Below are 14179 nucleotides of genomic sequence, written 5' to 3'. Positions count from 1 at the left end.
CCTCTATATGCATGTTCCCCTTCAAAGTTGGTTTTTGAACAAATACTCTACACCAAATTTTATTATTATTATTAGTATTAGTATTGTTGTTGTTATTATGTTATCAGAGGATTTTGCTGTGTGTATATTTGTTTTTCTCTCTCAAACTTATGTTCCACAAAAGATTATTGTATCCTGCTGACTTGAATCCATTCCATAAATCAACACTGATCATGAAACAGGTGTTGAACTTTGTTTTGTATACCATGATAAAAATTAATTTCACTGCTAATTGACAGCAAACATAAACTAGGCTTAGCATCAGCTGTTGACATTCCCAGTCATGTCTGGATTAAGCAGTTGCTCAACATGCAGAGATCAAAAGACAATTTATGTGAGAGGCTTGTGATGAAATCTGATAAAAAATAAGCCTTGTATTTATAATTGTAAGCAACACATGAACCAAAACTTCACCTGCCTTTACAGGCAAATTTTTAAATATTACATGACCAGACCCTAATAAAAATGGATAAAGCTAGTCTCTCTCAGTTATAGGCTAATCAATGCAGATATTGAACTATAACCTCTCACAAAAGGCAACTTCCATTTCTAATAATAGCATGACTGCTTTACCACCATCAAACCTCTGCCTGAGTGGGTTTGAGTCTCAGGCTTGGCCAATGTGGGTACATGAGAAATCTTGCCAGTAGCTTCTCATGGGTCAATATTTATTTCGGGGGTTTTCCCAGGTTCTTTCACCATTTATACTGGCCACCATGTATATCCTATCTTGTGCTGAAAAATGGCATTAAACTCTATAACAACAACCACCATCAAACAAAGGAATTACTTAAACCTTCTACCCCAAGGGACTGGTCATTGGTAGGAGTAGGAGGGCCTGGGATTATTTTGTTGGGAAAAACGTTTTGGCCCTCAAATAGCTTCCCAGTAGTATTCTTGCTCAGATTTATAGAAAAAAAAGAAACTATCACTTACTAGGTATATCCATTATATTAGTTGAAAAAATAAATAACCAAATTGTCTTGAGGTAGAAGAATGAAGAATATCTAGGTTAAAAAGGAAATTCCTAATGATTATCGTTGATTCTTGAATATTACATACCGACACCTCAGTGTTATACAGGCAATATGACTGGAACATACTGACACCTCAGTGTTATACAGGCAATATGACTGGAACATACTGAGTACAAGTGAGATGAGTATTACAACTCTATGGTCTTAAATTAACTAATAGAAAAGCGCAAAAAGCAACAAGTTTTGTAAAATTCAGCAAATTATTTATTTCATTGGAATACAGAAGTAAAAATGTGAAAAGAACTTACAGTATTGTGAATTAAATCCCAAAATAGTCCTAAAAGTTTTATCACTAGTTCTAATGAATGAAGTTCTAATTAAATTTCAGTGGTGTTTGAAATAAGATCAAATGCAGAAGGTGTTGATGTGCCTGTTATGGTTTGTGATGTGATATGACAACAGTCTTTTGATGACTCACAATAATATAGTCCAAGATGTCCTTATTTGAATTCACTATAATTATCAAATAATATCTCTGTCCAAGAATATTTTTTAATATGAGCACTTTGAATAAATAAGCTCACCAAAAACAAAAATACTGAATACAACAAATACAAATGATTATGCTTCAAGATCTTTCAGCACAAATGAATAATTTCTAGATAAATAAGATTATAAGGCCCTCTACTTGACTTATGTCACAATTAGCATTTTCTGGAAATACTATGACCTAATAGAATTTCTCAGTTCTAGAAAATTCTGTTGCTAAAATTATAATATAGAATGTGGTAAACATCACTAAGACTAGGTATTTTATGGGGGAATTTCAATAACGATGACCGTAATAAACCTGTTTACTTCTGTTGATAATGATCCTGATATTTAACCCACACTACTATAAAAAGATCAGCTGTGTATGACTTGTTTACTAAAATAAAAAAAACTGCTTCAGTATCTTTAGTCAGGAATGCAGTGAACTTGATTTTGGACAAGGTCGAGTCCAAAAATACAATTAAAATAACACATGAAGGAAATTAAACCTAACAAATAAAACAAATTAAATATAAATAAATAAGAAATGTTCACACATCGATTCACAGCCTATGCTTTTATCTAAACAACACCTTCATTATGAAACAAAAGTTTTGTTAGTCTACATATGTACACTGAATGGTCATTTTATAGGCTCCAGTTACTACTTACATATGTACACTGAATGGTCATTTTATAGGCTTCCGTTACTACTTACATATGTACACTGAATGGTCATTTGATAGGCTCCAGTTACTACTTAAAGCAGTGACAAACAATTTGGTTAGGATACACCTGGCTTGTGACTGCAGAAAGCAGGTGACCATTATGAATATGAAATTTATATCAGAAATTTTCAGGGAGAAAATTAGAATGGCTGTATAGACCAGGTGACTGCTATATAAAGGTATAAAGAAGACCATTCAGAAGTATTAACTCTGTCTGTCTCTGTCTCTCTCTCTCTCTCTCTCTCTACAGTATGTGTAATACTTTGATAAGTTCAGCAATTGCTGTTCATTCCTATTATTGAAACTTTTACAGGTAATTTTCAAGAATAAGATCACTGAGATGCCAAGGACAAGGTTAAGGTCAGCTCAAAATGAACAATTTCCCAAGACCGGACCTGCCCAAAGGGGTAAGAGGAATTTGGTTCAAAGTGAAGTTGAGGAGAAATCACCTGACAAAAGTCAGAAGAAAGCAAGGGCAGAAAGGTTTATCAGAGTGCCAGAAGGGAAAGTATTAAAGAGTAACCACAATTTAAATGAGGCTGAGGTTATTTGTGTGAAAAGGAAAAGGAAAAATAATGAATGTTATCTTGAAGGTTCTCAGCTGAGTGGAACAACATCAAAGGATGAAAGGGTTGCCAATAATATAAAGAATCATAGAGCTAAAAGACCACATATTGATAAGAAACAAAAGCAAAAGAAATATAGTGATCTTTATAATCTGAATAAAAAAGATACAGATGGAGTCATGGGTAGTACAGATGTACATGGTGACTTGTCAAGAAAGAAAGAAAATGGAGGGAACAAATCTTTTAATAATGGTTTGCTGCCAGGAAGTGAAAATTCACAAGACAAGTATGAGAAACGGAGGACAAGTAGGAATGGTAGACAAAAGAGGGTTAGTCAAGATGATAGAGCGGCAGATTTGACACCAGTTGATAATGAGGACAACATGAAGAAACCTAAAATTGAAGACTGCTTTGTTGTCATAAAGGAGACACTAGAAGGAAAGGCTAAGAACAAGTCCTCGAGCAGCAGGTCTAAGGTTTCATCAAGGAAAAACATGTCTGAAAACCAGTCTGAAACAAGTAGAAATAAATCTACAGATACCACCAATGATTTGAATCAGGGTAAAATTGTTAAAATGAAAGTAGAAGAACAGCTGCAGATTTCAGCATCAGCAGCATTTACACAGAAGAAAACAAAATATGTAAAAAGTGGACAGGGTGTGAAAACTGGTTCTGAAGACACAGACTTTGACATGGATGGTGTTAATAAACACAAGTCATTCAACACAAATGCAAAAAAGAGAAAAGTTGCAAGTGAAAAAGACAGAGAGAAAATAGTTTCCAGAAAATCTCAAAGTAAACTGAAAAGTGAAGTAAAAAAGAAACACACTTTAGAGAAAACAGTTAAGGAGTTAGTTACAGAAAGCAAAACTTCAGATGTAAACTCATTTACTTTGGATAAAAAACTTCCAGACTGTCTTCCCTCAAACATCGATCATACGGATATTACTGCAATCCTGCTTCACATGGAGGGGCCTGGAATGGCCCTTTTGGGGCCATCAACTAGATCATGTCCTGTTGGGTCCATGCCTAGCAAACCTGACACATCTTGTGTGAAGGCTGAGGATCACTCTTTGATTCTCATGTCTGATGAAGGTGATGAGGATGATAACAATAATGATGATAATGGTGACAACAGTGAGGACAGTGATGAAGAAAGTGGAGGAAATTGGGAAGAAGTTGAAGGTAGTCCTTAAAAATAAGCATGAACATGTAAATTCCAGTGCTTTCAGACATCCCACTTTTATGACTTCCTTCCTAAGGGAGATCACTCTGACTAAATGCCATGTCATTCAGGATTACAGTAACAGGGCTTTCCACTGAAAAGAATATAATATATAATAGCACTAAGAGATCTTCTATATAGATAGACTGGGCTGCATGGACGTCTTTCGTTTTAAAGATAATTCAACCAAAGAGGTTTTCGAATAAAAAAAGTTCTAGTGATCCATTAAACCATTCTGACAGTATTATGTTAAAGACTTCGTAAATGAATGAGGAACTTAGCAATGTAGTTTATATTAAGTTAGAAATGGTTGTAGAAGTTTGATACATTTTTGGGGGGAGATGACAGTTCTGTAATAAGCCACCTTACAATTGCATAACAAATTCTTGTGAGAAGTGGGCCAATGCAATTCACATACAATTAATATAAAAAGGTGAATGTTTCAGTTTTGTGATTTCTCCTGTGTTTTACAGATCACCACACTTCGAGTCCAAAGAAGTCACAGATTCCAGATAAACCAATAGAAATTACACTGGAGGCTCCACTTATTGGAAAGAAGAGGTTTGCAGCCTTTTTTTTTCAGAACAAAAACAGTGCTCTCCAACCACCCCATCGAGGCATTCAGAGTAGTGCCTTTACTCTAATTGTTAAAAACATAATAATTAAAGAGTATAACTTGCAAGTGAGATACAGTTTTCCCTCTTTATAATGTGGTAGCTGGGGTCCATAACCAGGGAACTCATTATGTAATGAATCATGATATTGAGAGAACTGTGTATGTACCAAACCAAGATATGAGATTAGTTTTATATGCTGAACTGAAGTATAGAGGGAATGATCAAAAGTTTTTAAATAATAGTGTTTTGAAAAGGAAGTTAAGATATAACACTAAGCTTCACATTGTTTTCTTTCAACCTATATTGTTAATACATTGGCTTGATTTTGGTCATGGGATCCACGTTGGTTACCATGTTATATCTTGAATCATGTTATAACAAGGCACATTATAGTCAGGGCAAGCTTTATGTTGATTTCTTAGTGGTTAAAGACATGAAATAGCAAAGAACATGGTGTGTTTGCATTTTATGTTATATAATATTTGGCTATACCCTCATCTGATTATTGACATCTGGTCTGTTGTTATGACAGGGTGATTGGGATTACAACACACATTAATATGAAGGGCAAATTGTAAGCCACAAGAATGACTGGATAATACAGAGTAATGTCAGTTTTTAGTTTGAAATGTTGACACATACAAAATACAAACTAAGATTGCAGTTTAATGCATTTCTTTGTCAATAATGATGTTGGAAAAAGTAATTGTTGTCATTTACATTTTGTTAAGTTTTTGATTAAACTTTTTCATGTACGTATGTTTCCTAAACCATTTTATAGATTCCCATCATACTTTGTATGAATCATTATGAAGCTAAGACATTTCATTCTGTGACATGCTTGCTCTCCCTTTTTTTCAAGGTCCTAGTCATAGACAATTTTGTTAGAATTTTGGTTTGTGTTTTTCATTTGCAGATGTTTCATAAACCACTTCATACATTCACATCAGACTTGGCATTAATCATTATGAAGCAATATATTATGACAAACTTCATGACCTTGCAATCAAGGTCACAGTCATATAAAATTTGCATGAAAGTTTTATTTAAAGTTTTTTCATTGGCTTACATTGCCTAAGCCCACATATTTTCTTTATATGTAGGATAAATCATTATGAAGCTAAGACAGTTCATTGAGTGTCATGCATACTCATCCCATTGACCTTGGGGTCAAGGTCACAGACACAAAATATTTGTTAAGGTCTAGTGAAAGATTTTTTCATTTCCATATATATTTCCTAAACCCCATTGATGGATTTTGGTCATACATTGCATGAATTATTATGCTTGGACATTTCTTTCTGTGACATTCTAATTTAAAATTTTGGTCTTCTTGTTTTTTCACATTAGCCAGTGATCATTCATAATCTATTTGCACTTTTCCTGTGTGTTAGAAAAACTGTTCTAGAGCACTGTTCATGTCCCCAAAAAATGTATTTCCATACTTCTTCTTTTTATAGACAGAAAAAGAGTTTTGATTGGAAGGCATATTTCCAAAGGCAGCTCACCAGATTCAAAAAAGAACTTCAGGAAGATATGCATAAGGTACTCGTATGAATGGATATGAAGTTATAAATATAAAGAATTTTCAAATTACTAAATGCTTGCATTGTATACCCAAAGTGAACTCAGGTCTTGCTAAGATTTTAAAACTATGTGTCCAGGACTCCTATATTGGTAACAATAGACAATTTTGTTAAAAATTGTGTTAGTGTTTTTCATTTGCTGATGTTTTCTAAACCACTACGTAATATCATCCTGTATCATGATGCAGATTAATGTGAGGACTACGTCAGTACCATACATACGACTATGTCAGTACCATACATATGACTATGTCAGTACCATACATACGACTATGTCAGTATCATACATACGTCCATATAAGTCAAACTGCAAACTATGTAGACCCCATTCTGCCATTTTTAAATGCATCAGCAGTTCTGGATCTTTGTTGTTTGTTCTACTGCTTATTTCTAACAAACTGCATTGATTCAGATCTAGGTCTATGCTTTTTGCAGTTGGACTTGACTTATAATTGAGTATATATGGTAGTTTTACGCAATTTTGTCCATTTGTGTGGGAAAAGAACCCTTGTGTTTAAAGTCAGTATTTGGTTGTGTACTCTTTTGTTGTCACTGTGGTGTCTGTTCACTTGGTACAGTAAAATATATTGTGACTGATTGAGTAAAGGTCAGAAGCCCAGAGTTCTTCAGAATATAAAATTCCAATTTGCAACTTCCATATCAATTTGCCACAAATATTGTGAAAGTTAGGACCTTGTAGTTTTGGCAACGTGTTATGCTTTCTTCTTTCAGGTACAGAATTTACTTTTCTTATTTTAATATGATGTTTAAGCCAATACAGCAGACAACATTTTACATTTTTAAGGAAGAGAGCTCAAATGGATCAAGAATTTTTCAGAAAATTGAATTGAATGTATTGAAAATATTGTAAATGCATGCCATATAGTTTTGGTTAACATGCTTTCTCTCATCTCACATGGGATGCACTCTGATATGTATTTAATATTCACTTGTTACTTGTTATGCCTTATCTCACATGGGATGACTGTAACTGACTGCAACAGAAAATACTTGAGGCTCATTTAATAAATCATAGTACCCAATAACTGCTACTGCCAGCTGTGTGTTTTATGTTCAGATTTGGTATGAGATCTTGTATTGCATGCACTGTAACAAATTGGACAACAGATAAGCTCTAGACTACAGTTATGCATCACATGAAATAAAAATAACTGTCACATGTATTTTAAATTAACTTGTGTCTTGGATGAGATGCACTTTCTGAAACAGGGAGGATCTACAGGCACATATGATTTATTATAATAACTTAAAGTGCATTTCAGGTTCGAGTGATGTACTTAATCTCATTTGGCATGACTGTAATATATTTTGTAACAGATACATCTTCAGGCTTCTGGGGTTTAACAACTACTACTTGCAAAATATTTATTTATATTTAAGATTCACATATTGCACCTGATCTCACATGAGATGCACTGCAACAAATTGTATGAGAGAAGATCTGTAGGCTTTTGCTTTGCATCACAATAATTACTTATAATTGTTATCTGTATTTCAGGTTCCATAGCTGCACTGATCTCACATGAGATGCACAGTAATGGAGTGTGTGATAGAATATCTCTAGGCTTTTTACTTTGTATCACAATAATTGCTAATAACTGTCATCTGTATTTCAGGTACACTTGTTGTGTCTGATTTCACATGGGATGTATTGGAACAGACTGTGTAACAGAGAAGACCTCCAGGCCATGGTGCTGTCACTCCTTCCCAATGATTTTATCCCAAAATCTGTGAAAACCTTCAGCCTGAGTAGCCTTTCCTCCTTACTAAAATGGATTTCGCAAACAGTTGTTATAGAGAATATAAGTCCAGAAGAATCTCAAAACAAGGTAGAGATAAAATATACAGTAATACCTCGTGCATTCTCATTTCTGGATTCTCGAATTCACGGATTCGCAAAATTTTCATTGGTATCCTCTACGTACATGTTTTCTTTATTTTATTGAATTGTACCTTCATTATATGACTTCTGTGACATATGAAGTTTACCTAGTTTACCTTCCTGACAATGACAAAGAAAACGTCAGTCATTAAGTTTACAGTCCCATTCGTTACTTGGTTTTACCTTACTGTGAGTGCAAAAGAAAACGGCAGCCAATGAATTAGTATAGGGGTAATATTAGTATACATGTACCGTACTGTAAATGCGCTAGTGTGGCAAATACCCATTAGGCGATACTGTACTCTATTTTTATGTCAACCATTTATTTCTCTTTTTAAGGGTAATGTATTAAGCTAACTTTTAAATGAAATTAAAGTGCTTTGGGAGCATGATTTGGGTCATATTTAGGGTTTAAACCCTAGAAATAAGCATTTATTAGCATTTTTAGTGACTCGTACCAAACATTCGCAATTCCTCCTGATCCGCGACTGGTTCTGGAACCTAACCTCGCAAATGTTCGAGTTATTACTGTACAAAAGTTTTAATTACAGAAACATTATTTAAAACATTTTTTAAACCAAATATAATACAGGTATATGTGTTCATAACAGAACACATGCTGTTGTTATGTATATTTAATTGGCATTGTTTGTTACTTTTATTATTCATTATATGCTATGGGTTGTACCTGACCATGTCCGAAATGAAGTTTATTGTTTACCTGACCAAAACCATTGATTTTTTTCTGTAAACAACTAATGCATAGCTAATATTTTCTCAGTGAGTGTGGGTTTAATATTAGGATCATTATCAATAGAAGTAAATGTATGCATGTTGGTCTGAGTCAAGGAGATTGTGAGTACCATGCTCTTTAGTATAACTTTAAAAACAGACATTTTCTAATTATAGCTTGGTTTGTTCTGGAAATGAACATTTGTCCTACATCCTGGCGTTTCATTTTAAAAAATAAATTAATTAGCATCTTTTCACTTTGATGGACTCTGAATGCATCAGATGTTGACACTCCTTACTAGTTGATTTGAGCAAGGGACAGCTGGTAATGTGTTTGGTTCACATGTGGAATAATATTGTTGAATCTTAATGCCAAGGTCATCAGAAGATAATTACTGATGCAACTTTATTGACAACTTTTTAAGAAAAACATCATACACATGTAATTTACTAACCAATTAGCCTAGTGTTGATGGCTATAAGTTCCTTTTTAAGGAAAGATCCTGTCTCCTTTGCAAAATCTGTTGAACAGATTACTGACAGAGTCCTGAAATAAAAGCCTTTAAAATTTATAGAAATGATGCTGACCCACCTTCAAATATGGCCACCATTAATAAAAAGAGAAAAACCTTTAAATGACTTTGCCAGAACCACTTCTCAAAATTTAACCAAATTTGAAAGCTAGTGTCCTCTCGTAAGGCATTTTAGAGTTTTACATATGATGACAATTTGCTATCAATATGACAGCCACTACTAAACATAGATAAACTTTTAAATAAATTCTCTTTAGATGCTGCTGGACAGCATCTGATTAGCAGATTGAAATCATCCTGATATAAAGATCTTTCAATTTTATTCAGATGCTGCTGAATGGCATCTGGTTAACAGATTGAAATCATCCTGATATAAAGGTCTTTCAGTTTTATTCAGATGCTGCTGAATGGCATTTGATTAACAGATTGAAATCATCCTGATATAAAGGTCTTTCAGTTTTATTCAGATGGTGCTGAATGGCATTTGATTAACAGATTGAAATCATTTTGATATAAAGGTCTTTCAGTTTTAATCAGATAATGCTCATCCAGTATCAAATATGGCCACCACAGCTAAAAATAGATAAAACTAATAACTTCTCAAAGACTGCCAAACAGAATTTGACCAAATTTGACAGAAATCATCCTTGACATGAAAGCGTTTTAAACTGATACAAATGATTCTGATCTGCAATCAAATATGGTCACTATTACTCAGAATAGGAAAACATTTAATCAGTATGATATTCTAACAATGTCACTAGAATTTCTTACTGAAATGACCTATTTATGCTTTCAGCTGCAGATTCTAGAAACTGGAATTGCATATAAGAGTGTTCCTTCTGCTGCTTATTTTGCTGCGGTATGTTTTGTTCTGTTTATATTTTTTAAGTGATTACTGTGATACTTAATAACCAGAACATGCAGGTGAATAATTGTGTCAAAAGAAATGATCTCAGTAGTTTGATAAAGTCCAGATAATTGTAATATTATGGACATAGAATTTTCCATCCCATAATACTAAAAGATGAGGCAATATTTATGTACCATAATCATATTGTTATAATTGAAAGATTTGCTGCATTTTCTGTTCTGACAGTTATTTTTACCTATTTGTGAAAATAGTGGTTAGTCATTATAGGGAACATTTCAGAATTGGTACAAATTGTTTATTATGTCAAGTTGAAAATAATACATAGATGTAAGAACGAGTCTTATATGAACTGCTATTACCAGTTGCTATATCAGCCGCTTGATCAGCATGTCAGACATTTGAGATGAAGTGCCCATGAATTATCCCATGGATTTAATTGGTACTTATGCTTTCATGGCTGTTCAGTTACGATTACAGCACTGTTGTAAAAAAAAGGTATAAGACATTGGAGGTTCAAAAGTCAATCTAATAAAAATTTCTCAAAGTCATGTGCCTAATTTTATGATTGCTTCAGACTCACCAAATGTTTGAGTTCCTTTGACATGTCTTTATATAGCAGTGTGGCAAACCATGAAGACATTTAAATCAGAAGCCTAGGACCAATTAGAACCAGATAAATGTAATACATTTTATGGAGCTATAGTACTGGCATTTGAGCTAATTATGTTTTATGTATTTTTAGGCTTTAATGTCTGCTTGCTGATAAACGGTTATATCTTGTTCAGGTCATCCCATTAGAACAAAACACTTTCGTTGGGTGAAATTTTAAACTGCTAGAGTTTTCTGAAATAATTTTTAGAAAATGAATAGTTCAGGAAAAAAAAAGCAGTAATATATTACTGAACTGAAGCAACATCATTTGCAGTACCGAAAAATACATATTTATAGCCAATAATGAATATTGAATTATTTTCTCATTATTTAAAAAAAAAATGCAGCACCTTCTATTAATATATTTGTAGTAGTATATTTGTAGTAACTTTCATCACAATCTTGTGACAATGTTCATTGTCAGAAGATGATATCCTGCAAGGGAAATTTCATAAGACTTGTTACACATGTCCCTTTCATTCCTATATATATGTGAGCAGTAGTATATGTCTCTATCATCCATGAGTGTACACTCGATATGTGTTTGTGTGAATGTATGTATATATGTATGACTTGCTGGCTGGCTGGCTCTGTGTTTGTGTGTGTGTTCATTCTTTTATATATTCTCAGCATATTTGGTATAAATCATTATGAACTTAAGATAGTCCATTCTACGATGTACTCACTAGCCCATATGACATTTTAAGTCCAGGTCACACTCAGAATTTGTGTCAAAGTGTTTGGTTAAGTGTTTTCTTTGCTTGTATTACATAAAACCCTTGACGGATTATTTTTCATTTCTTTAAATGATTCATTACAAAGCTAAGACAATTCATTCTGACATGTGCACTCAATCTTTTGACCTTGGTTCAAGGCCATACATTTTACAGTAATAGTTTGCTCGTGTGCTCAACAACAGGCCTTCTCTTTGAAGGGCAGTGACCATTATAGGAGGCTACAAAGAATTCACTGTTTTTTACAGTGTGGCTTCTTTTTTATTTTGTTTATTGGGATTTTAGTTTTGATAGTGCAGAAAGATATTTTAAATAAAAATTTCTAGGATGAGAATGCAATATGTAAGAAATTCCATTCTTTTCAGGTGTGTGTTATCTTGCTAAGAAGTCTTGGATTTTTGACGAGATTGGTGATGTCACTTCAGCCATTGCCTCTCAAGTTGTCTGGAATGGAAACTGTAATTTTTCTTTATGATAACCTTCATTTAGTTTCTGTTAACGAGGAATGTAAATTAATGTTAAGTATGTATGTATAGTTGAAATATCTATGCTTTATTACCAGCAGTTACAAATTATTTACCTGACAATGAATATGATTTGTTTTGTCCCCACGTATGAACATCTAGCACTTTCAGCACACGGAAAGGTTAAATTGTTTTTTCCCCAACATTTCTGTCTCAGTAATTACTCACCCTATTCTCTTCATATTTATACTATAATATTGTCACATACTTACCTTTTCTCAGTATTCACTTCATATTTGAAATATAATATCATTGCATACTTCCCTTTTTTCAGTATTCACTTCATGCTTGGAATATAATATCACATACTTCCCTTTTCTCAGTATTCACTTCATATTTGGAATATAATATCATTGCATACTTCCATTTTCTCATTATTCACTTCATATTTGGAATATAATATCATTGCATACTTCCCTTTTCTCAGTATTCACTTTATATTTGGAATATAATATCACATACTTCCCTTTTCACAGTATTCACTTCATATTTGAAATATAATATCATTGCATACTTCCCTTTTTCAGTATTCACTTCATGCTTGGAATATAATATCACATACTTCCCTTTTCTCAGTATTCACTTCATATTTGGAATATAATATCATTGCATACTTCCCTTTTTCAGTATTCACTTCATGTTTGGAATATAATATCACATACTTCCCTTTTCTCAGTATTCACTTCATATTTGGAATATAATATCATTGCATACTTCCCTTTTTCAGTATTCACTTCATGCTTGGAATATAATATCATTGCATACTTCCATTTTCTCAGTATTCACTTCATATTTGGAATATAATATCATTGCATACTTCCATTTTCTCAGTATTCACTTCATATTTGGAATATAATATCATTGCATACTTCCATTTTCTCAGTATTCACTTCATATTTGGAATATAATATCATTGCATACTTCCATTTTCTCAGTATTCACTTCATATTTGGAATATAATATCATTGCATACTTCCATTTTCTCAGTATTCACTTCATATTTGGAATATAATATCATTGCATACTTCCATTTTCTCAGTACTCACTTCATATTTGGAATATAATATCATTGCATACTTCCCTTTTCTCAGTTTTCACTTCATATTTGGAATATAATATCGTTGCATACTTCCATTTTCTCAGTATTCACTTCATATTTGGAATATAATATCATTGCATACTTCCATTTTCTCAGTATTCACTTCATATTTGGAATATAATATCATTGCATACTTCCCTTTTCTCAGTATTAACTTTACATTTGGAATATAATATCATCGCATACTTCCCTTTTTCTCAGTATTCACTTCATATTTGGAATATATCATTGCATACTTCCCTTTTCTTGGTATCACTTCTTTGCCTGGGTGGGGCCATTGGAATGGGAATCATATTGAGGAGCACATCATTCTAGTTAAAGTGTATTCATCACTTATAATTCCATTACTCTTACTCAGTTTTTATGGTATTGCTCCAGCATTCTGCTTTGTGGTTGGAACTGTAATGGGGAATAAAGTTTTTGTTCAGAGTTATTTTGTCACTTATATTTGCCCCAGATGCAGGAGGTCATAGATTCAAACCTTGGCTGAGTCATACCAAGACTTCTAAAAATGGTACTAACAGCTGCCTTGCTAGGCGCTCAGCATTAAGAGGTATGTGTTAGGACTGGTTGGCCTGGTGTCAGGATAATGTGACTGGGTTGGACATCATGCTACATGTCTGTGGCATGATGCCCCAGTGCTAGACATCACTTTAAACTACCACACTGCAGATATTGTAGCATATGACTGGAAAATTTTTTAAAGCTACATTAAAAATCTAAATCACACAAAAAACTCACACATGCATGTTGGCAAAAATGATCGAAAATACTGTATTGACATTTTGTTTTTAAAAATTAAGAGAATGTAATTCTGATCATATACAATTAAGGTGGGTTTTAATGGTTGTTTTTGTTTT

General features: G+C 33.2%; 1 protein-coding gene across 1 annotated transcript in view; it reads left to right on the top strand.

Annotated features, from left to right (window-relative positions):
- Positions 1-14179, top strand: part of LOC149788966 (DNA repair protein complementing XP-C cells homolog) — an 82076-nt gene that overhangs the window by 9160 nt on the left and 58737 nt on the right. The window contains exons 2-7 of the mRNA XM_089975113.1: positions 2589-4026; positions 4540-4627; positions 6144-6228; positions 7907-8119; positions 10237-10299; positions 12062-12154. Coding sequence (XP_089831239.1) covers positions 2616-4026; positions 4540-4627; positions 6144-6228; positions 7907-8119; positions 10237-10299; positions 12062-12154 — 1953 coding nt within the window. The 5' untranslated portion in view covers positions 2589-2615. The remainder of the gene's footprint in view (positions 1-2588; positions 4027-4539; positions 4628-6143; positions 6229-7906; positions 8120-10236; positions 10300-12061; positions 12155-14179) is intronic.

The sequence above is a fragment of the Sinohyriopsis cumingii genome, chromosome 11 (assembly GCF_028554795.1).
Source record: "Sinohyriopsis cumingii isolate HCF-2022 chromosome 11, ASM2855479v2, whole genome shotgun sequence".
Classification (NCBI taxonomy): domain Eukaryota; kingdom Metazoa; phylum Mollusca; class Bivalvia; order Unionida; family Unionidae; genus Sinohyriopsis; species Sinohyriopsis cumingii.
The sequence above is the reverse complement of the archived record's forward strand: the minus strand, read 5'-3'. Positions and strand labels throughout refer to the sequence as shown.